We start from the raw sequence: 24,109 nt of genomic DNA, 5'->3' as shown, positions 1-24,109 counted from the left end.
TTAAAAAACGATTAACATCTAGAGAGGTGATGTGTCCAACTTGTGACCAGCTTCTAAGGAGTGAGACACATCCCCCTCATGAAGCATAAAAGCTATATGATAGCATTTAAAATTAATACAAGTTGTAACCATTCAGGTAAACAAAATCCTGCTGTGTAGTGAGCAAATCATCCAGTATTATGTAATAAGATACCAAGGAACACACTGTAAAAATACATCAATTATGTCATAATGCTTTTAAAAAGTGAAGCTCTGGTGCTGCAGAAGGACATTATTTTCAGTTTCAGCTCCTCCCCCCAGAGAACACCCATGGTACTGTGTTATACCACAGACAGTGGATTTTATTTACAGCTTAAACTTCGAAGTTATTAAATCACCGTACTTTCATTTCCTGTATGGCACCAAATTTACTTCTCTAAAAAAAGTGTCTGTGAGTGTGTGTACATGTGTGTACGTGTGGCAGGCACCAGAATGCAACGTTCCATCCTGTTTGCTCTCCTTCCCTGCACCTCCTCGTCCGGAGCACAGCCCGTGGAGCGGAGTGGAGGGGTTGGTCACAGGGCCTTCAGGGCAGCGATGTGAGAGCCCAGGTTCTCCTGCAGGTAATACAGCAGGTGCAGTTCATAGTGCTCTCCTGACTCAGGCACCCTGATGCTGTGTCTCTCCTGAGGGTAGATCTAAAAATGGAAAAAAAAGTTGTAGATATCCACAAGAGTTGCGGGCACCAACGTCTAAACCCATCCCAGAGCCACATTCCAAATGTCCACGGAATCCCCCTGCATTAACTCTGAGCTAACACACCTCATCCTCCACTGCCTGAACCCAGAGAGAACCCACTGCACCCCCTGATCCAGGGCTGAGCCTGGCTGAGAAGAGGTAGCTCCTGCCCAGAGCCATCCCGTCAATCAGGGCATTCCCAGTTCCCAGTGTGGTGTGGGATACCTGGGCTGCACCTGCCTGACTAGCAGGGTTTAATCAAATTCATAACCCTGTTCCACACTGCATGAACACTCCTGCACTGCCTCCCAACTGAGACCTCCTTGGGAGCAGCCTTAGCTGCTCATTTGCCCATTTTTTTTTGTTTATTTGTAAAATCTTACTTTTAAACAAATGCTGGGCTCAAATGCTACATTTTTATCCTAGAATTCCAAGCTGCCCTGCACAGCCATGCTGCAAGTTCTAGTTCTGGACTCCCCAAAGACAGACACATCACCTTTACACCCTGGTTCTGGCCTTACCTGTAAGTCATAGGGTTTCCCAGCTCTCACCAAAAAGCTGAGCAGAATACTGGTGTGTGCGAAGTGAACGTTCTCATCCAGGAACCCGTGCAGCAGCAGCAAGCGGTTTGGTCTGGGAAAAGCAAGAGGCAAACAGTTCTAGGCAGCATCCCAGCCATTTCACAGTCCACACACATCCATTCAGAAACACTCCTTGGAAAAAAAATGTTTCCATTAAAGGCAGTGACTTCACTGCTGTTAATTGCTCTGGATGGACCAAACTTATTCCTTCTTCCTCTGAAAGTTCTTCCTGCACGTGCATATCACAGTCAGACCTTTTATTTGTGTATCTTATTTATTCTCAGCAATATTTCCTGGCTTGGACAATGCAAGGACTTAAACCTTGCTTAACACTGCTGATTGTCAGCTCTTTGGTGAGAAAGCCCCTGGTCCCAGCCTGCTCTGCTGTGCTGACATAGCCTCAGAACAGGCAGAAAACATCCTGATCAACTAATTTTTGTTCCACTTAATGTGGCTCTGAAGTGCTAATCACAGCTGAAGATATGTTTGTCATTTCTTTAGACATAAAAGATACTCTTTAATTATAGCTACTATGAAAAGGATTACATGGAATGGCCTGTAATTATACAAATGTTCATTCCAGCATTAAATTTATTAGTGTTGGGTACTGGTGGGTTTTTTTAATTATTATTTAATGCGAGCACTTGTGATTCCAGGACCCAACTGCCATGAACAGGGAGATAAAAATGTGTCCGTGGGGCTTGAACTTTCCTGGTGGGAAAAGCAGAAGGTAGGAGGCAGAACCAAACTCACTCAGAAGGGAACTTCTCAGCCTGCATGGCCACGGATCCCAGGTAATAGCCCTGCTCGTTGTGCTCCGGGTGGCCCATGTAACGCTCCGTGTATCCCGTGTCGTAGAAAATCCACAGCGTGACGGGGGCTCCGGCTACAGCCACCTGGGAATTCCACAGGAGAGGGCAATGACAACACCAACCCCTGACCAGGCATGTCCCTCCCTCCCCCAGCTTTATCCTGCTTTAACTGTGGAAAAAACAAAGCACTGCCCACCCTCCCTCCCCTAGTTCACACGTGGCACGGCTGGGCTATGACCCACATGTGCTGAACACAGGGAGATCCTACAGATAAATCAGAAACAAAACCACCTGCAAGGGCTGCTGAGGGACATGGATTTTGTGGATTTTTGTGCTTTTACATTCATTTGAATATCTAACAGAAACTGGGAATGATGGCTCCCTAGGACTCAGCTACCACCAGCTTGTAGAGAGGCTTGTGGAAAAAAAGACCCAAAACCTCCCCTTTGCAAGGTAAGCGTTTTTAAAAGTAAAAATATAACAATCATTATGGATTGAGACAAATAATCATTAAACCTCCCAGTAATATTAGGGTCAGACTTGGAGAAAGCAAGAGCAGCCACAAAGTACAAAACACACCCCGAGAGCAATATCCAGCTCTTCCCACATCTCTGCCTTTGAGACATGCCCAAAGGCAGTCTGGACATTTATTACAGTGGTCTAAAGTCAGGCAATCACAAGAATTTCAGCACCTCTCCCCATCCCCAGCCTGCCCTCCTGGTTGCTTCAGAGCACACTGCTACGAAGCACCACAGGCAATTTGATCTGGGAATAGATCTGTCTGCAAAGGAACTACTCTCTCAGGGCAGGAAAGAGGGAGGATGAGAAGGAGGTGTTGTTTTTCAGCAGGATGGTTTCTCTTACCTGGTTCACAACACAAAGAGCTCAGCTGGCACAAAGTGGGCAGCAGCTGAGGCTGTCTAAGGCACCTTCAGCACAGGTGACCTGAGACTGGTGGAGCTACACCAGCACAGCTAAGTCACTGCGAGCTCAACAGTCCAACAGTTTCAAGCTCTCTTACACAGATCCACAGAAGGAACATCCATCTGTGCTCAGCTGACTGGGGGGAACAGTTGCTCCTCCTCACCCCAGCTCATGAGAACAGACTCAGATATTCCAGAAAAACTGGCCTACCCCAACAGCCCCCCACTCCTCTGCCATGCCAGGCTTCTTGAATGGCAAATGTGTTCTGCCCAAAGGTAGAGTGCATGGATTTCTAGATCTGCTGTCTGTGAAATACCAAAAAAATAACCAAAGCCTGGAAGCCTAATTAGAAACACCACAGAATAAATAAATAGAAAAGCAACTTCTCTCTGAAGTCACCCAAATAGAAGAGCCTTGAAGAAACTGCACTGTGCCCTCACGTGTCCAGAGCAAGCTCCGAGGTCTTTGTGCTGTGAACACTCATGGGAGGTCACACAATTAAAGGAAAAATTCTGTCTGCACCACCAGAGTAAGTACTCAATGCATGAACATACCCTGAAGATATCTGACCTCTGTGTTAAAGCCATGAGGGAGAGGTATCCTCCGTAGGACCAGCCGTGGATGCCGACACGGTCCAGGTCGATGAAGTCGTACTGCGACGCCAAGTACTGCAGCCCTTCCACCTGGTCATCGATCTCTATCTGCCCCTGCGAGGCACAGGCAGAGGCAAGTTCTGCTAGTTACAGGAAACAGTTTCATTCCCAGGATTTCCCAAGGAAACCACCTCCAGAGCTTTGCTGCCAAAGAGTAACCCATGCTGAGAATGGAAGTGTCCTGCAAATCGCAGCTGGTGGGAGTCACAGCCCCCCTTAGGCACCACTGTGTGTCAGGGCTGCCAAGCTGGAGCTGCCTCACACCTCACAGACATTTTGTCTTTCCCACACTGAGCACCTTTCCTCCCTCAAATCTCACCTATACCCAGTTCCTGTCCCCAAACCCAGGCAGTGCTGGGCACCTGCACCAAACCAGTGCTTCAGCTCAGGTAACACTGGGACTCAGACCCACCTCTGGCTGAGCACAGAGCCAGACTCAGAGCTCCACTTACCATTTTGTATTTAAAGGCTCCTTCAAACTTGAGCCCTCGGTGGCAGGAGCCCCTGTTGTCAATGACAACCACAACGTAGCCTAAGGAGGCCAAAGTGTTCAGTCGGAAATACTTGATTCCTTTGAACCGGTTGTTCACCAGCTGTACCTGGAGTACAAGAGCAGCACAACCACACGTGAATCAGAATCCAGAGGTCACCTCTTAATCCAACTTCTGATCTTATTTCTATTTCCCTTCCTTTAAATGGTTTATATTATTATAATGTAAAGTTTTTAAGACCCCTACTCCCTGCTGAATTCCCCCTCCCTGCTATGAAATAACCTCTCCTCCCCCATTCTGTGTCACAGGTATGAAGAGCTGAACTGAGCTCCAGTGAGGCACCTGGAGAGGAAAGGGAGACAGAACTGGGAACAGGGACTACCTGACTCCCCTTTGCCCCAGTTTCATCTCTGCTGCTGTTCTCAGACAAGGGAAGTGCCTCAATCCAAGAGCTGGAAATCCTGACTCCTTACAGCACCTTTGGCCAAGCAGCCATGCACCGAACAGGCAAAATGCCACATGCTGCCCTCAGCATGGAGCAGGAACTGCTCCTGCAGGAGAGGGCCAGCCAGCCCACCCCCTGCTCACCACTCACCTGAGGGCCTCCATAGATGAAGAGCACAGTGGGGTACTTCTTCCCAGGCTGCAGGTTGTGAGGTTTGTACATCATTCCGTACAGCGTGAACCCCGTGGAGCTCTCGAAGGAGAACACTTCAGGAGGAATGTAATCGGGAAGAGGGCCTGCCATGGGAGGGAACAGGGAGACTGCTTTAACAGGGCATGGATGAATAATGCAGCTCTGCTTCAGCCCTGCCCTGTCACCAGCCTCACTGTAATCCCAGCAGAGCTCTCCCATGCTTTCCAGTGGATGTGGCTGGGTCTAGACAGAGACAGGGAATGCCCCAGCCCTAGGTGAGCTTTCTCAGCCCTATCACATTCCCATCCCTGCTCTCCTGCTAACAACAGTAACTCTTCTCCCCTGACAGCCATTACAGATGTCCTGTCCCTTCCTAACCCCTCTTAGGACTCACACATTAGTATGTGGAAAGCACAGGATATGGAGCATGCCTTAGGGAAAGCGAGATGAAAGGGAACAGAAACACAACAGAAAACAAAGCCCAAGAGCTGTCCCACAATCCCAGGAGCAGGCAGCAGCACACACTGTTTAAGAAGTGCACACCCCTCCCCAGGAGCACACCCGTGAAAAGACACATTGCACAGCGTAAAGGAGTGCACTTAAATCCCTTCCTGAGCTAAAACTTGGTATTCTCCACATAAATTCCTTCATGGTCTGTTTACGCCCATTTGTTGCTGAGCTGAAAATGTCCCTCCTGTAATTCCAAGAACTCCTCACACAAGGCTGAGTTTCAGACAAAAGTCCAGTCACCCACAACAAGAGCAAATCTCAAGCAAGCATATGCTGGGGTTATCTTTCATCCTGTGACCCTGCTTTTCCTGTTCCTCATGCATGCCATTACCTGCTGAATCCAAAATGGTAGCCCAGAATTCCTTTGTCCTGTGAGCTGCATCATCTTCTGACCCTGTGAGCCGGTACAGTGACACACAGTGGGGGTTCTTCTGATTACTGTACTTGCTGATGAACATGTCACAGTCCTGGGGAGAAAAAGAGCATGCCCTGAACTCCTCAGTGCAGAGGCACAAGTAAAACTGAACACTTCTTTCTGCATCTACATCTTTCAGAAGATGCTTATGGACCAAATTAAAGCAGGAAGTCTGAGCACTTTTGACTCTGAAACGCTACAGTCCTTGGCAAGGCTCATATTAACACTACAAAGCCAAAGATACACCTGCAAAGCCAACAGTGGCAGGAGGACCTGGTCACACACCTCCCTCTGGGTAATGAATTCCCAGCTGGATGCCTGGAACTCCAGCCAGTGCTATCCCAGGCTTATCTCCTCTGGTCACTGCTCTCTAATCCACTTCAGAAAAAGAGTCAGGCTCAAAGAGTTTCCAACAATTCATCCTGTCTCCTCTTGCCTGAAGTGACCTGGAGAGCAATGAACTGGAAGGTCAAATCTGGTTTCCAGCGTGGTTTTACACACCGACTGTACAACGTACAGGAGCCCACAACACAGCAAAAAATGTGCTTTTGTTATACATAATTACTGCCTTGGCTGCTGACTGATGAAGGATAAGCCTGGTGACAAGGCAGAGCACCCCCAGGCAGACCTGGCTGACACAGCAGGCGTGGGAGTATCCACGTTCTGTCAGTCGCTTCACTTCCCCGGGATTCTCGTAGTTCACAACGTACAAGTGATGCTCCAGAGGTGAGTCTTTTGTGCCTTGAAAGTACACCAGTTTCTTGGTTTCATCCACATAGATCTGCCAGAAGCAAAACAGACAACACATCCCTCAAGATTGTTCCTTATCAAAGTAATACCCAGTTCTTCTGCCTCCAGGTCTCCCCTCAGGCCCACTTCCATAGTGCTGAGTTGGAGCCCAACAACCCGCAGGGAATAAAAGCCAAATGACTGTTCTCACTGTCCACAACTCTGTCACAGTTTGCATTTCACACCTGGTTGATCAGCTCTCTCATGTAGGTTCTTTGCTGTTCCCAGTCTCCCCTATTGTTTGCTGTGCTAAATAACTGTCCCCCATTCTTTGTCACCTCCACACTCTTCAGATCCTTTCCCAAATCATGTAGGATATAAACCATCCCAGAAGGAAATCAAGGCAGTAGCTCCCTGCTATATTAAATATTCCTCAGTTGTCCCTTCTTTTGGAGGGACAGCAGGCAGCAGAACAGATTCAAACTCAGGTCAACTTGCACATCTCATTCCCCAATCCCATTTCTAATTACTAGGAAGGATTTCCAAGTCCTTTACAAAGACCAAACCAGTAAAACACTTCTATGTGAGCTGCTGTTTGATTCAAATGATCAAAGAATTCACCCAGCTCAGAGCTAGAAGAGCAGCAGTTTGGGGAGCATTCCTTCCCTCCTTGTGCAAGCTGACAAGTTATATTGAACAGAAACACTGGGTATTCTGGCTAAAACCAGACAGGATTAATGGATTATGGTGATCCCTCCAAGAGACCATCTCCCTGCAGTGTGTGGCAGGATATCTGTGCAGGAAGAGCAGGGCTTACGTTGGATCCATGTCTGCCAAGCACTTCCCATTCCCCACTGGTAATTGCTATCTCCTCTTTGATGAGGCACTTGAAGTCACCTGCAAATAACAAACATGAAGAGATTTTACACTTTAAATTTTTACAAAACATGGTCACAATAATTCTTCTTCTTCCCAAGCTTTTTTCCTAGAACTAAGCCCAAGAGCAACCTGTTTCTGCAGCAGACCCCCAGCTCTGCCAGCTCCCCAGACAATGTCAGGGCTGGGGCTACTTAACATTCTGTGAAATATATGTCAAAGGATTCACAGGACATACTTTTATATTTTTAAAGTATTTTGTCACTTGCATAGAAATAAAGGTTTTACACTTAAAAAAATGGGTGGGTAAAGGGAACATGAAGTGTCAAAAAATGAGCAATTTTGCAACAGGGTGGGGAACAACTCTGCTTTTCTAAGACAGTCTAATTTCCCTTAGAACGAGGGAGATATAACGAGAAAAAAACTCGTATGCATTCAGAGAAATCCAACCCACCCAGGATATAAGGCTACCCAGGAAAAAACAACCCACCAACAGTTGCATGAAACTAGGACCTCTAGGAAAATTAGGTGTATTTTTTGTGCATGCAGAGTTCAGTATGCCTTTAACACATATCAAGTAAATTAAGTCTCACAGCATGAAACTGTGAATTAAAGGACACGTGCTGTGGAAAAGTCACTCTGGGAGCTCTGCACACAGTGACATCCTGCATCTGAGCAAGACCAAACCCCAGCAGTGACAAGGAAAAGCCAACTAAGTCTCACAGTATCACAGGGAGCTTTTTTCCCCCCATCTGTTTTTTTGGAAACTTTTCCCTCTAGTCCATAAGGAAGGGTCAGGGTTAAAACTAATGCATGCTGAAAACAGAAGAATTTCTGTTCAAGAGGAATGACTGTACAGGGAAGAGCTTTCCTGGACAACAGCAGAAGTTTCCAATAAGATAGTAATTCCTGCCAGCTGGAAGGACATTTATTTCCTCACCAGGCAGCAGCAAATGCCCAACTAAAGCAAAAGGATAATTTCCCTTACTGGGGGCAGGGAGGCCTCCACAGGACCGTTTGTATTTGCTCTCCTTCAGCACCGAGGTGACTTTGTACAGGTGCCGGAATCCTGTTTTACACTCGGAGGCAAAGATGAACTCTATCTCATCTTCCTGGGTTTGGGGGAAAACATGGAAGATATCGTGGATCTGTGGAGACAGAGCAGTGGGTTATTGTAATTAGTCACACAAAACACCTTCCTCTTGGTGCTCAACACACACCACACAGTCTAGGCTAACTGGGTGCAGCACTGTCCCTTACTGGGAGAACCAGTTACACTTTGAGCTGGGGGATCTGCAGCCAGTGCCACATCCTTACAGTTCCAGCTTGTTGCCAGTCTAACTCTATATGGTGGTCACCAAACTAATGAAGTTTTTCTGCACCTGCCTTTCTAGCTTGGTCACAGGGGTGGGTCCAGCCCTGCAGACCTCTGTCCTGTGCTGTCTGCAAGCCCTCAACTGAAGGGTTATTTTAAGAAAGATGAGCTCACGTCATCTTCCCACTCATCAAGAACTCTTCCTTCAAGGGAAAACCCTTTGAGGGACTTGGAAGCATTTATCTGCACAGGATGAGCTGCCAGTCAAAAACCACTCCAGCCAGTAAAAATACTGGAGGAAGGAAAACTCACTGCACCATCCTGAAACCACGACACCACTGCTAAGGAGAAAACTTGGTATCATAGAGGGCAGTCACTGTATAGGGACCATTCACTGGAAGGCTTTGTGCAAGTGCTCTCTGCTGAAAGATCCAGCCACCTGCCAGTGATTGATGCTCCAGGTACACCTCCAATGGCATTCCCTTTGATCCTTGGATCTGTATCTGCAGCAGTGTGAGGAGGGGCACACGTTTTTGCAGCAGTAACCAGGCACACCAGTGTCTGGTCACAGCACAGGCCCTGCTGTTCACTTGCCACAACATCACACCCCAATCTATTTCACCAAAAACAGTAGTTCAGGAGGGAGTTAGTGCCTGTCAGCAGACTCTCAGGACTTGTTCACCCACTATCATCTTGCTACATCTTTGTTGGCTGAAGAATATTTAATCTGGTGGTGAAGGACCAGCACCAAGAAGCTGCAGAGTGGCAGTAACACTGTGGGCAAGGGGGTGCTCAGGACCCCCAGAGCCCTGGGCTCTGCTCCTGCCTCTGAACACTGTGCAGCCTCAAGCAAAGCAGCTCTTGTTTTCACATCCCAAATCTTCCTGTTCTCTATATACTGTTTTTAACAGCAGGAAGCACAGAATATGCACAGAACTTGCACAGTGGGATCCCTCTCTTAAGCAGCACAAAAACCACCAGCGCTGCTCAAGTGCTACAAACTGTCAGAGAAGGCTGAAATTCAAATTCTTACATTTATCCAGATGTCTGTTGTTTCTTCATAAATAATGAAAGGTGTAACAGAATCTGGGACAGCATCGATGAGTTTCTGCCTTTCCATTGCATCATCTTCTGTGGGGATGAATAATGCAGGAGGGATCAGGACTATCTGCAGCCGAGTTTGGGAGCGATCCAGCAGGATAGACCAGATGCTGTTGGGGAGACAGATATTAGAGAAAATAACATGCAACCATGAGTATGACACAGGCCTGAAAATCTCAGCAGACACTCACTAGCACCAGGCATTTTGGGGGAGCCAGGAATGTTCGACTGCAAATTAAGCACAAAGTCACGTGCAAAATTTCACCCACATAAACAAATTTCTTCCACAACACAAGAACCTATTTCACTTCATTTCAATATTGCATAAGCACTGCAGGTTCAAAAGTTTAATTCGTTCCATTCTCCCTGATTTGAATTGTGCTTCAAGGGAGAAAGAGAAGAGAAAAATCAGAGGGAATAATGAAGCAGAAAAATCTCAATTGAAATTTCAGGATGCTTGTAAAAATACTATTGCTTTAAACCTACACCTGGCAGAGAATAACACTGGCACCTCAATGGATTGGCAGCAGCCCCTGCCATATTCTGATGGTTTTGCATGTAGCTCTAACAATTATCCTGCAAAAAGCAGGATAATGTAGCAAATGTGTCCCTGGACTCCTTCCACATTTGAGGGGGGGAAAAACCTAAAAATGTGAAAGCCATCTTTAGATTCAAAAACTGGAGGAGTGCAATTCTGGAAAATCATGGAATCATTTAGGTTGGAAAAGACCTTGAAGATCATCGAGTCCAACCGTTCCCCCAGCACTGCCAAGCCCACCACTAAACCATGTTCCCAAGTGCCACATCTACATGGCCTTTAACTCTCTCCAGGGGTGGGGACTCCACCACTGCCCTGGGCAGCTGTGCCAGGGCTGGACAACCCTTTTGGTGAAAAACCCTTTTGGAGAAGCTTCTGGTGAGTTAGAAACGCTGTACTACATCATCTACAGGGTTAAAATGACATGCAAATGTAAGTAGCACTTACAGCAGGTTTTCTGATCAGTAAGTCTGGTCAGCAAGGATGGTCCAGTGGTTAGGGCTCTAGCCTAGGGCCTGGGGGACTGGGCTCATTTCTCTCCTCAGCCACAGACTTCCTGCGTGACCTCTCACTTAACCTCTCTGGGCTTCAGTTCCCCATCTGTAAAATGGGGACAATAGCACTGCACTCTCTCTCACAGGGACGCTGAGAGGACACACACACCAAAGGCTGCGAGTGCCCAAAACCAAAGCAGCGGGGCCAGGGACCAGGGAGAGAGACAGCGAGGAGCCTGGTTCGGCTTTTGGAAAAATGGTCCCCTTTGCACAAACGAGTTGGTAGTAATGTAAAAGTGAAAGCAGGCTTAAGCTGGAAGAAGAGAGAGACCGCTACAATCTGCTTCTGACTGTATCACCCCAAACCCTCTGAGCAGAGACAGGAGTAACATACGCACTATTTTCCTTCTGGCGTCCACCCAGCTCTAGCAATGTACTCTACTCCTTCAAAGAGGATCTCGAAGGGCTGAACTAGCTCTTTATCCACAACATCTGCAATCTGTTGACAAAGCAGCAATTCAGTGACACTGAGATGAACCCCCACAACCAGTTTTTTCATGCACGATGAGAGTCTGGACACAGAAGACTTTTTCTGTGCAGCTCATGCAATTGAGATTGTTCAGCCTTTGCAGCACAGCAGGAGAGCTGCACTCTACCAGTACAGCCAGGGCTGGGATCAGGGAGCGTGGATGCTGCTCACAAATCCATCCTTCATCTCGGACAACTCACTGGAACTCTCAGTTCCCCTCTGGGAAGGGGAGGTGGTTTGTACTGAGGGTGCTTTTATGGGCAGGTGCTGAACGTCCTGCATGACCTCCAGTTATTAACGTGCTGCAGTCTGTTCCTGCTGGGAACAGACAGTTCCAGTGGTACCCAAAGGGTCCTGAAGGCTTTCCCTGCCTTTGCTGGCTGACACCAGCATCACTATCCCAACAGGTGACTGCTGATGGCTGAAGGAGCTCAAGAGTAGAAGAATCCCCATAATTTATGGCTGTTACTGTATCTGTTTGGTAAGACTGATTTCCCAGCTGTCCAAAGGTCTTGGACTGGGCTATGGAAATTTCTGCATCTGTTAAAAAATCCCAGGGCAACAGCAAAGTTCATCTCTTTCCATATGGTTTTGTAAGGTGATATATTGTCTTTGCAATCAAATTTTCCCAATATCTGCAGCCAATCAAGAGATCAGTCACAGAAGGTCTAACCACCCACACCTAAAATGCTCTGCTCTGCAGCTGGGTTTTTACACCAGTGGTAGGGAAGGAAAGCACAGCCTTGAGAAACACTGCTGCACACAGACACCAGGAATGAGCCAAGGGCACTGCCTCCAGAGAAGCCAGTAAGCCATCACAACCAAGAAAGTGCCTTTGTACTGAACTGGAAAATGAACGTTACCAAAGAAGAATCACAGCAATTCTATGTATTTGGCAAACAAACAGCACAAAGACTTACTCTGCCTTCTGCATTGATTGTCACCTCAGAGATCTTGAAAGTGACCTTTGGATTTGCTGTACCTGTAAAAACAGATGTGACCAGTCAGGCACCAGTTGTTTGCTAGGATTATTGTGGTCTTACTCACACAGAACTGGAAAAGGCAAACAGCAGAATGCTCTTTGATCACATAACCTCCATGCCTGTGTGAGACAGCACAGAACCAGGCAGGGAACTGTAAACATGAGGAGATTTAGTGGATTGTAATCCTGCAAACATGCTACTGTCACAGTCAGCCTTCTCTCTCACAGTCAATGGATGCAGGTACTAGTTGGAAGTAAATGCTCAGGAGTGATCAGTACAGCAAAGCAAGCTTTGGTTCCCTGTTTGGCTCTTATTCTCAAGGTAGTACACAGAAAATGAGCCAGTGCTAAAAAGCATCTGTGAAAATTAACTGTGAAAATTAAACCTAAAAGCCTACTGCCATCACTAGTGCCATTAAGATAATAAAGCTCCATATTTCTGTTGATCAGTGAAAATCTAAAGTTAACTCTTTCCACAAAGAAGCAACTCATCCTGCTGTACAGCCCCTGCCCTGCTCCACACAGGGAAGAGGGACTTTAAAGAATAAATCCACTGCCAGTTGATCCACAAGGAGTCACATGGCAATTCCATGTACTCTGAATATTCTCAATGCTGCTGTAAAGTGCTCCCACTTCACCAAACCTGATGCACTGAGGTGAAAATACTTGCCTTGGATCACAGTGCCAACCTATTTAAGTCCTTACTTCTCCCAGGGAAGAATGTTCTCCACTTCCTCAAGCTTTACCCTCATAACATTCCACAGGAAAGGGGTCTTGTCCCTGCAGCTCACATTAGAAGCTGAGACCCACAGACTAAAACCTTTATTTGGGCTTTGGTTAGCTCAGTTTCTTTGCATTGAATAATTTCAGAAATCTGGGTGTCCACAAGCACCACAAAAACCACAAGGAGTCACCTCTTGCTTCACAGGCTCACAGTGAACCTTTCCCTCTCCTCAAAACAAGTAGTAAATGAGGAAAAATAGAAGACTTTTCCCAGTGGATCAGGGCATCTGCAAGATCTGAATGAATTCTGCTGCTGGGAAAGGTCACCCAAACAGAAGATATTTGTCCAAAAAATGAAGATTTCAGCAGTGAGGAAAGAGAGCAAAGCACTGTTATCTGTGAGCCACATGCCCTGCTGTGACAGCAGGGACATCTCAGAAGGGTCAAACTCTTCACACCTGACTGAATCAGACTTCAGCAGGTCTGCTTAAATCCCACTTCCCTGCTTCCAGTGACACTCCAGTTTATGTGCTTCAAGCCTGCCCTCACCTCTTTTTGCTGAAGCCTCCAGATCATACATTTTTTAAAAAATATGACCACATGAGTTTTTCCTGGCAGGCTGCAACATGCTGAGTTTGCTGTTCAAAGTCCAAGAGCAATCCTGGAGAACTGACTCCTTCAGAACTTGAACTGCAAGGGCACTGCCAGCAGCTAAACAGAAACCCTCCCAAAAAACCAAAAGGCTGTCATTCTGCAGCTGTTCCCTCAGGAAACGGGGCTGTAACGAGAACCAGCTCCTCAACAACTCAGATCTGCCAGGATCTGAGAGAGCAGCTCCAAAATAGTGACCATCAGAGAGAGTTTCTGCCAACTCCTGACACCCAGACAGAGCCCTCAGTAACCCCATGGCTGCAGCATCAGCACAGTCACCAGTGACCCATCTAAGCTCTAGAGCAGCTTCCCCAAACATGTTTCCACCACTCCAACACATCCCTGCTCTAGGCTTGGAGAGTCACTGCTGTCAGGTACATGGAATGAAATTCCACATCTCCCAGACACAGGGATGTAAAGCTTCAGGCTCTCACCAGTTTTGGGGTACCGGAAGGAATCTGTTCTTCTTGTCTCCAGCATGGGGGATGTGACATGGATAATTTCCACCTCTGACTCATCGTTTTCTTCATAAAGAATTCGAAGGACTTTACCCCCATCCAGTGCTGTAAATGAATTAACATTGCAGAATTAACAGGACAGCTCTCGTTATCAGTTATTGCAGGCATCAATTATCTCAGGAGCACAAGCAGATTGGAAGGAAGAAGAAAAATCCAACAAAGCCTGTGATTCATGTTTCATTAAGCAAAACTCTGAGACTCTTACAACTCCCACCTCTGTTGTGAGAAGGGAAGTCTATTCTTCCAGTGCTCACAAGGCCCCTGTAACATACCCACTGCTGACAGATCAAAAGAAATTATAAAGTTTCCATCTTGCATAGAGACAAGTAACAGAAAAAAAAACAACTCTGCCCTGGACAGCAGAGGAGAGAAGTCACTACTCGTGCCTGGATCCACCACACTTACTTGGCTGTGCCCTTGGGCACCACCAGTAGCCAGTGTATCTGTCAAACTCCTCCTGCAGCACAAAAGTGGCCACGCCAGCAGATTTTGGATCCTCCTCAACATTGGCCAGTTCTAGAAAAACAGACACCAAAGAATTAGTTTGTGATGTGCTGTAGAACCAAACCAGTTCTGCATTATCCCAAACATGACCCGAGTTCACCCCCCTGGGAAGAACTACACGATAATAAATCTGACTTCTCAGCAGATTTGTCTTCTGCTTCCACCCTTCCCTGTTGATTTATTTAGGGAGGATTTAATCCTCTCTGGCATGGCAGCTTCCTTAAGGAAAAGAAAACCATCCTCCCCTCTTACTCCTACCTAATCAGGCTCTCAATTGGTCAAAAAAGAAAATGTTCTCTCTACCTGAGCTCGGTGAGGTGGAATCACAACTTTTAAGAAAATCAAAGAAATAAAAACAACCCAAACCTTTCCCGAACAATTGAAACTGAAAACATCAACATTCAGAAAAATGAAAGCACCAGTATTTCATTCCCTGTGCAACCCAAAAGTAACAGACTTACATAACACCTCAACATGATGACATATCCATAGGGCTTCAATATTTTTCCTGTTACCCTGGAGGTAACTTAGCAGCGCTCCATAAATAATTATCATCTGAGAAGGAGTCATTGCTACAGTTTATTTTTACTGTACTTACATAATATTTTAATATTTAACATTTGAATAATCTAAAGCATTATTATAAAGTGTCAGGAATTTTAATTAACTAAAATTTAAATTACACAGTTTCAGCACAAAATGTAATTGATTTTTAAAAAGTGTTTTATCCACAATTTCCCACGTTCTTTCTTCCTGGTCTAAAATAGAGTTGGAGAGGGTAAGAAGTGAGGACCCAGGTCACTGAGTATGAGGGGCCAGCAGAAACCCCAGTGCTATTCAGAAACTGCCTCAATTGTTTTTCAAAGTCTCTGCAGCCTGATTTCACTGACAGAAACTTTCCTCCAGCTCTATTCCACCCACAGCTCCTCCACACACAAAAAAGGCTGTTCCAGTAAAAAGCAATGTGCTGTGTTTCAGGAGAAGAGCCCTTCCATATGTACCCACCAAACAACTCATTCTGCCAGATTCCACAGTGCAGGGAAAAGAATCATCCTACAGTATGTGCACCAGGGGAACCGTGACAAACAAGGTGGGATAAACAGTGGCCACGACCCCGATTTCAGGAGAACCTTTAGTGCCACTGCTCACTTCAGTCTGGCAAGAAAAAGTGCAGAGGAGGTGCAGGGGTTGGATTCAGGGTGCATTAATTACCATTGTGCACAAACGTCAGCCTCCTCTCCTCCCTGGATTCTATATTGGATATCCAGATGTCGTTGCAGTGGATAAACGCAATCCAATTTGGATCAGCTGGACAAAGCTTGGGATCCATCCGGATATTTGGACAACTGGTCTCTACCAGGATGGGTCTCAATGGTTGTTGCTGTTTGGAATTTAAAAAAAAAACCAAAAAACAAAAAAAGCAATGATGACACATGAACACATGCACAAAGTAACCTGGATTTTCAGAAGGCCACAGCAGTGTGGACACTGACTACAAATACATGTTTACAGATGAATCTACTCGTTTTAAACACACAAAAATACCATGCAGGTAATTTATAGGGAAAGTTGTGCTTGTACCATGGTTGTACAGGCTCTACCAGGGCTCTCTCCCCACTGCTGAGGATCAGCCCCAAATCAGAAGGCAGCTTGTCTAGAGAATCCTGGCAAACTCCTAAAAACAGCACCCTAAAAGGGGCTGGCAGAACATGCAACCTTGTCCTCCAAAAGCAGCTCAGGGTACAGTAAATTCCCCCTGACAACAGGGTTAGACAGACACCAGGCATCTGTTGTAATAATGAGAAATTATTTCAGCTTTGAAGTCCAGCTTCAGCACCAGCAGAGTAAAGGTTGCTTGTTCTGCAAGCTGTACAGCCAAGTGGTGTAACACATCCAGCACTGCCCCTGAACAGTGACCTGGAAGTGCAGCTTGGGGACTGAAGTTGTCTCTGATGTGACTTCTGACTCCATGAAGAGCAGGGAACCTTTTGTTGCTTTTTATGGACATTGCTAGTCGTGAAAAATAATTTAAAAATATCTACTGTCCTGCCTTGCTGCCATGGTTTTTACCATTTCTTGTAATCCTCCATCTGAGTTTCTAGGACCATGGAAATGCATCCCTGTGGAGGACTTCTCCACTTTTCCAGGGTTATCAAGGTCATTTGCAATAACTGATGATGATCATGCTCTCTGCTCTCACTCCAAGCCAAAGGAGCTCCTGGCCAGAGCAGAGAGACAGAAGAGGAGCAAACTCACAGTGAATCCATGAGGGCCTCCATCCTTCACATGATAAATCCCACTCCCTGCCTGGAATAAGAAGGTGCCACTCTCCCGGTGATAATCATAGGAGGCAATCCCGACGGTGCCGATCCGCTTCCGCTCCCGCAGCAATTCCTCTTCCCGGGAGTACATCCCATAGTCCAGGATGGCCTGAAAACAGGCAGAGAACACAATCACACCTCTGCTCTGCACGCCTCACTGTTGGAGCATCCCTGCCTGCTCAGCTTCCAGCAGCAGATGGCTGTGCAGACTGCCTCCTCCTCCGGAATCCTGCTGCCGGCTGGGAGCCCACTCCTGCTCTGCCGCTGCCATCAGCACTCGTAGGTGCAGGCCACGATCGGATCCCACACAGCCGTAAACCTGACAGCCACCCCTCCCCAGCACACCAGCATTGTTCCCAATATTCCTGGTATGAGAAGGACCAGCCTGAAGGTCTGTTACTTCTGGAATGAGCAGGAGAGGCTTTGCTCGTGTTCACAGACACACAGTGACTGGTCTGGTGGGAGGAGAGTGCAGCCCAGGTTTTATGTCTGGCTGACAGCCCTGGGAGATAACATGGGGAAAAATACACCTCATGCCATGTGGGGTTTGTCCCACCGCCTCCAACCTGCCACGCTGCCTGGGATGGGATGGTGCAGGCTTGCTGTGTGCAGCAGTGAAAAGGGAATGCACATTGCAGTGAGTGGGAAAGGGATGCTCTGCTCCACATGAGTCACGGAGCCACCGGCTGATCCTCGGGGGAACCATCACTTCCCCTGCAAGACAGCAGGGAAGTGACTGGAGACTGCAGGCTCCTCCAGCAATCCCCAGGATCTCACAGCACAGAATTGGATGTAAAATAGAATTTTCCATCTCTGTCAGCAAAGGAGGAATCATCCAGCACACACAGAGGCTATGATTCCAAACAGGAGAAAGCTGTGCTCGGCTTTGAGATGGCTGCAGGAGAATCTTAAAATATTTAAGACAATAAACTTCAAATTTTAATGATGGCTTACAGGTGCAAGCCTGAAGCCCACGTCCTTGAAGTGAAAAAGAAATGATGACTCACTGGAAAAAGATCCAGAAGAGGCTTCCAGGAAAGCAACAGGACGGCAGCTTTGTTTATGGTTTTGGGGATTTCAGAGTAGAAGAGTGTGTTCTCCCTGTTCTCCCCAGACATTGCTATGGAAAAGGAGGAGAAAATAAAGACAAAAGGTGTATTAGCTTTCTGTTAATAATTCATTCTGACAGAATTTCCAGAAAGTTTCCCAGGCCCTTCCTACAAGAGAAAGTACTGATGGTCTCTGCATTGCAGCCCCACTCTGGGAATTCCCTGTTTCACAGAAATGCAACTCATGGAAAAGGCAGAGGACAAGGAATTACACCCAGGCTCACCCCACTCTGCCTGAAGCATGTCTGTGTCTTCCTGCTGCCCTTTTATTCCATAAGCTTTATAAATCAAGGAGGGCCTTTCTGCCAAATCCTCTAGTGGGATACATGATGCAGCTCGTGTTTCAGAGATAATGGAAAAAAATAATCCTTTAGGGAGGTTTGAATGTCCCTTTCCTGCTCCTCTCCCTCAGTGCTATTCAGATTTCTGAAGGCTCCTGCCCAGGCACATGGGGATGAGCCCAGAGGGAGCCAGGTGTGCTCCAGGGAAGGCCAAGCTCAGGAAGCAGCACTTGGGAAACCAGAGCTCATCCCAGGGGCTCAGCCTTAACCCCCCTGTGATGTGCTTGAACTCAGCACCATTCAAGGATTATGATCCCCATCCTCTGAAAAGGGGAAAAAGGGACTGACCAGCAGTGTTCTGGCCATGTCACTGCACAGCACGTGCAAAGACCTGGTGAATCACAAACCTGAGCTTAAGCAAAGTAGCCTAAGTGGTGAGCAGTGGGGATAGAATATGGCTCTGGCTCCTAGGCCTCTGCTCCAGCCATTGCTTCTCTCCCTTCTCTCCTTAATCCAGGTTTTCACAGATTCATGTTCATCTAGTGCAGCTTTTGACAAAAGCATTCCTCTCCCACAAAGGCTGCTCCAAAGAGCCATCCAGAGGGTTGCTCACAGTATCACTTGCAGAGCCAAATCACTTCTATCAAATGAACATTAATTAGTGAAGCAATGCCCAAGTGAGGCACCAAGGCCAAGAACAACAAACTGCATCAAGTTCTTCCTTATCAAGACCAAAAATGTTGAGAAAAGTATTTACTCTTTGAGCTGCCCCCACCCTACACTGCTATTTATTCCCCACAGGATCCCTGGAAAACCTGCTCCATCAGCAGCTGAGGCACAAAGGACTTCTAAAATGACACATCATCGCTGCTTTGGAAGGAAACTTTTAAGGAGAACAAGGTTCTACCCAATATCTGTCATTGAGAGAGAGGAGATCAAACCTGCACAGCTTTGGGAGAGGGGTGAGAGAAAAGGGACTGAACAGACTTCCAGCTTGGGAACACTTGGACAACACTTGGGAACAGAGGACACTTCACAGTTCTTTTCCAGCTCTAATGGATCACCCCCACCCATTCCCATGCGAGGTTACATCACAAGTTTTAAGGAGACACTGAGATCATGATCCTGACTTTTTCCCAGCCAGTGTGGCCCGGAATCTCTTTTGGTTTAACTGCCAGAAATCCCAGCTGTCAGGAGCAGTCAGAGCCCCACAGCCCTGCAGTGACAGGGGCTGTCACAGCTTACCCAGATAGTAGATCCTGTCAGAATGGGGCCCTTCAGGATCGTTTTTCTTCACGAACGTGAAGTCGTGAGGGGCTTTTGCCATCATGTATCCATGATACTTCCGCGTGTCCGTCAGCAGTTTCCGGAGCTGGCTCCAGGAATGCCTCTCCACATAGAAAGGTTCCAGTTTTGGCTGCTCCTCCCTCGGGACCTGCTCCTCCCGACCCGCGGTCTCAAAGATTTCCAGCGCCGGCTGTTCAGTTTCCATGGCTGCTGCCATGTTGCATGTTTCTGGAAGGACGGGACAGCACAGGGTCAGCTCCAGCAAAGCCCCACTGCAGACCCCCAGCACACCCCACAGCAAAGAAAACCATCGCTCCACGTGGGGAATAAACCCCACAGCACAAGGAAGAGGGATACGAAAGAGATTCCTGCTCTGGAAAACAAAGGCACCACTCGGCTCTTCAGAACGGGAGCGAGGACTTCATGGAGACACAGATTTATGGCTGTTGGCCTTTCCCACACCCTCACATACCAACTGCTCATTTTAGTTCATGAAGTGGATGAATTCTTCCCCTTTAAGCTCCTCTCTGCTCCTGCCCCCTGTGATCTGCACAAATGCCCCCTCCCTGCACTGCTATGGGAATGGGGGATGACCAGGAGTGCAGCCAGAGCAGGGACAAACTGCTCAGAAGAAACAACACCGGTAGTTGCTATGAAACCATCAGGCCATTCACAACAGCTGCATGTCCTTACTCCCATTATTCTCCTATAATTTATTGGATTTGTTTGCACTTCCTTTCAAACAAAACTCAGAAGTGTCTAGAAACGACCACCACTATTTTATCACCCTGAGGCCACAACTGCAAACACCGGGAGAAAGGGGACACTGTGTAAAAAGCCTTTCCCAGACAGATTTATCTGCAGCACAAGCCCCATCCTGCCCAGCAGGTTGTTTATGGAGCAGATATCTCCTCCTGCACTCAGCTGTGCTTCACCAAGTGTAGCTGAGCTGGCATTATCAGCACAGATGTCTGGCAGGAGGAAATCAAGTCTTCCCACTGTAAATCCCAGACCCAAGGGCAGCTCCAAAACGATCCAGGCCATAAACTCCTGCCACACAGTTCATTCCTGGAGAATCCAAGGTGTAGGACTGTCAATCCTCAAAGGGAGGGGGTTCTATATATAGGATGGAAAGACTGCACTAATGCAGCCTAAATAAAGCTCTTCCCTGGAGCAAACAGGCTCTGAAGGATCCCTGAATCCCCAGGCCAGGGCTTGGGCAGCTGGCAAAGCTCCCTGGTGGAGCAGCTCTCCCACAGCTCGGCACCGCTGAGACACCTCAGAGGAGTGACAAAGACAAGTCCCACACCTTGGCCCAACCCCGTTCGAACACAAACTGCCAAAAGCAAAGCCCAGCAGGTCTGGATCCACCTTTGGCAGCACAAACCCAACAAACAAAGGTCTTTCTTTTGTCCACGCTATTTATAGCACAAACCCCCAGAATAGAACAGCCCTGTACAGCTGGAAGGAGGGTCCGAGGCGTGCCCAGAGCAGTGCTGTGCTCAGACAAGAGCCTCCAAACCTCAATCACAGAACCCGTTTAATCTGCACGATTCCAACAAAGAAAAGTCTCCTTTCCCCACCTACACCCGAGTGCTGCTGCGTCTTAACCCGACCTACTTCTCACAGCAAAAAAGATAAAAACCGAACAGGAGGAAACGTTACCGAGCCGATAACAGCGAGAACGGGCACCCGGCACGGGGGTGTCGGCCCGGGCTTGTGCCCCGGGAAGATGCTGGAGAGGTCCCCACGGCCGGGGGCAGAACCCAGGGGTCCCTCCACGGCCAGGCACGTCCCAAGGGGGACTCCCAAGGCTGGGGGCAGATTCCGGGGGGGGGGCGGTGGGCAGATCCCGGAAATCCCTCCACGGACGAGAGCAGATGCCGGGGGAAGCCCCAGGCCGGGGCAGATCCCAGGGGAGACCCCCAAGGCCGGGGGGCAGATCCCAAGGGTCCATCCACGGCCCGGGGCAGATCCCGAGGGAGCGGTGGGCAGGTCCCAGGGGGGTCCCCCAGGGGCGGGGAGCGGCCAGGCCTGGCCGGGGGCGGAAGGCCTGGCCGCCCTAGGTGAAGCCCCCTCCTCCCGCCCACCCCAGGGCTCTCCCCCGGTGCGGAGTCCCCTCCCCGCCCCGCCCCAGGCTCCCGCGGTACTCACCTCGGCTCTCCCCGGCGCTCCGCGGGCGCTGCTGCCGGGCCGCCCCGCCGGGCCGCTGCCGCCGCTTCCGCTTCCGCTCCCGGGAGGGGCCGCACAGCGCGGCACCGGCGAGGGCGCCGCCTGCCGGCCCGGATGACCGGGCTGCGGGGGTGCGACACCCACCCGGGACACGGGGACAGGGACACGGGACACGGGACACGCTCCTCACCCCTTGCACGGGGGCCGGACACGCATACACACTGCACAATTAACGGGGGTCAGGTCTTGCAACCTCCCTCGTGCGCGGGACCCGCGCGTTTCAAAAATCTCGTTCACTCCCCCCCCCGATGCCACCATTTCCACATGGACACGCTGCCCACAGCAGAAAAAAAAAATAATAATTTCCCATCTGCTAATAACGAGTGTTCAGCACGGGGCACCCTCAGGCTCCAGGGCAGTGAGCCCCCAGACCTCCCCCAGGCTCCAGAGCAGTGATTCCCACAAAACACTCCCAGGCTCCAGAGCAATGAGCCCCCAAAACATCCACATGTTCCAGAGCAATGAGCCCACAAATCACAGGCTCCAGAGACATCCCAAAACACCCCCAGGCTCCAGTGCAGTCAGTCCCCAGACACTCCTCAGGTTCCAGTGAGCCCCCAAAACACCTCAAGGCTCCAGTGAAGCCTCAAAACACCACCGGACTCCAAAGCAGTGAGCCCCCCAAACATTCCCAGGCTCCAGAGCAGTGACTGCCCCAAAACACCGCACAGGCTCCAGTGACCCCTCAGCCACTCATTTCTCTGCACCTGAATTTCCAAACTAAAGCTCCCTTTTGTCAAGTGAAGTCTTTTTTGTCCCCCTATAAACCAGAAAAAACAACTTCGCTGCAGGTGCCCCCTGGTAAGTGCAGGTGCAGGTGGAATTCCTGGGTCACACTGGGACCTGAATGCTGTTTTTCCCCACATGCTGCCCCAAAGGGTATCTGGGGTTTGTGTTCCCAAATCAAGCAGCCTGGAGATCACTGCTACAGCTCTGCCCACCTTCTGCAGTAGCTGCACAGCCCCAGCAGTGGCAAAGGTTGGGAATCCTCCATCCAGGGCAGGCTGGGGCACGGGGTCCGTGTCTCCCACCGACGTGGAGATTCACACAGAAAACCCTAAGGCTGGAAGAGGTCGTGCCAAGCTGGGATGGAGGGAGAATGGATTTGCTGCTGGAATGAGGATGGATTTGCTGTTAGAATGAGGATGGCCATGGGCAAAGGGCTCTTGTATGAGCTGCTGAGGGAGCAAGGGGCATCATTTTTGGAAGTATCACCGTAATCAGTGCTGTCACTTTTTAGTCTTTTTATCACAGAATCATGGAATAGTTTGGGTTGGAAGGGACCTTACAGTTCATCTCGTTCCAACCATGAGCAGGGACACCTTCCCCTATCCCAGGTTGCTCCAAGCCCCATCCAACCTGGCCTTGGATACTTGCAGGGATGGGACACCCACAGCTGCCCTGGGCAACCTGTGCCCGTGCTTGGAGGTCTCGGGGCACGTAATAATGGCAGTGTAGGAGTTTAAAGAGGTTGGAGCACACAGGATTGGCATTTTCTACATTTCTATCCTCCTCCCCTGGTCACTGCTGAGATGGGGTTGGTCTCTTCTCCCATGTAAGGATAGGACAAGAGGAACAGCCTCAAGTTGCACCGGGGTAGGTTTAGGTTGGATATTAGGAAAATTTCTTCATTGAAAGGGTTGTAAAGCATTGGAAAGAGCTGCCCAGGGCAGTGGTGGGGTCCCCGTCCCCGGGGGGGATTTAAAAGCCATAGAGATGTGGCACTTGCAGACATTTAGCAGGTATCTTGTCAGTGCTGAGGGAACAGTTTACACTAACACACTAGTGCCCTCTTTCCAAGGACACTGTACTCTAAAACCTGCTGTGGGCTACTCGTTTACTTTGTTTTGATCAAGTTTCACACATTAAAAAACTGATAATGCTCTCTACATGTAATTTTTTTCCATGAACTTTTTAAGCATGAGTACCACTATAGGCAGTAATTCTTTCTACATATCTATCTATCTACCTATCTATCTATCTACATATATATATACACATATATGTACACACATATATTACGTGTCTCCCAAACTCTCCTTAATTTCTCAATAAATTCCTCTTATTTTCCGCCTTATTTTCTCAACAAATGTAATCAAGAGCATGAAAATGCACCAAGCTTTCGGTTTGGGAAGGGTTTTCCAGCCGAAACGACGCTGCGATTCCCCATCACGGCAGC

The 24,109-nt window shown here is 48.4% G+C and overlaps 1 protein-coding gene across 6 annotated transcripts; it reads right to left on the bottom strand.

Moving 5' to 3' along the window:
• Positions 1 to 324: 324 nt before the first annotated feature.
• DPP8 (dipeptidyl peptidase 8) lies at positions 325 to 23,015 on the bottom strand. 6 transcript variants are annotated; one of them, XM_018069619.2, is made up of 20 exons: positions 22,872 to 23,015; positions 19,657 to 19,926; positions 18,029 to 18,141; positions 16,957 to 17,130; positions 15,913 to 16,081; positions 14,602 to 14,712; positions 14,113 to 14,241; positions 12,243 to 12,304; positions 11,192 to 11,292; positions 9,694 to 9,871; positions 8,334 to 8,493; positions 7,287 to 7,366; positions 6,369 to 6,521; positions 5,657 to 5,792; positions 4,774 to 4,919; positions 4,140 to 4,286; positions 3,589 to 3,741; positions 2,052 to 2,194; positions 1,239 to 1,350; positions 326 to 677 (listed from the first exon to the last, which is right to left on the bottom strand). In XM_018069619.2, exons 2-20 carry the CDS (start codon positions 19,913 to 19,915, stop codon positions 555 to 557), a joined length of 2,649 nt encoding a protein of 882 aa, XP_017925108.1. In that variant the 5' UTR covers positions 19,916 to 19,926; positions 22,872 to 23,015; the 3' UTR covers positions 326 to 554. The 6 variants fall into 6 exon arrangements, with proteins under 6 accessions (XP_017925109.1, XP_017925108.1, XP_017925103.1 ...); XM_018069614.1 differs by lacking the exon at positions 22,872 to 23,015 and adding an exon at positions 21,853 to 21,905; XM_018069615.1 differs by lacking the exon at positions 22,872 to 23,015 and adding an exon at positions 21,282 to 21,343.
• Between the last annotated feature and the right edge of the window lie 1,094 nt (positions 23,016 to 24,109).

This window comes from Manacus vitellinus, unplaced genomic scaffold (assembly GCF_001715985.3).
Source record: "Manacus vitellinus isolate BGI_N305 unplaced genomic scaffold, ASM171598v3 scaffold_16_pilon, whole genome shotgun sequence".
NCBI lineage: Eukaryota > Metazoa > Chordata > Aves > Passeriformes > Pipridae > Manacus > Manacus vitellinus.
The sequence above is the reverse complement of the archived record's forward strand: the minus strand, read 5'-3'. Positions and strand labels throughout refer to the sequence as shown.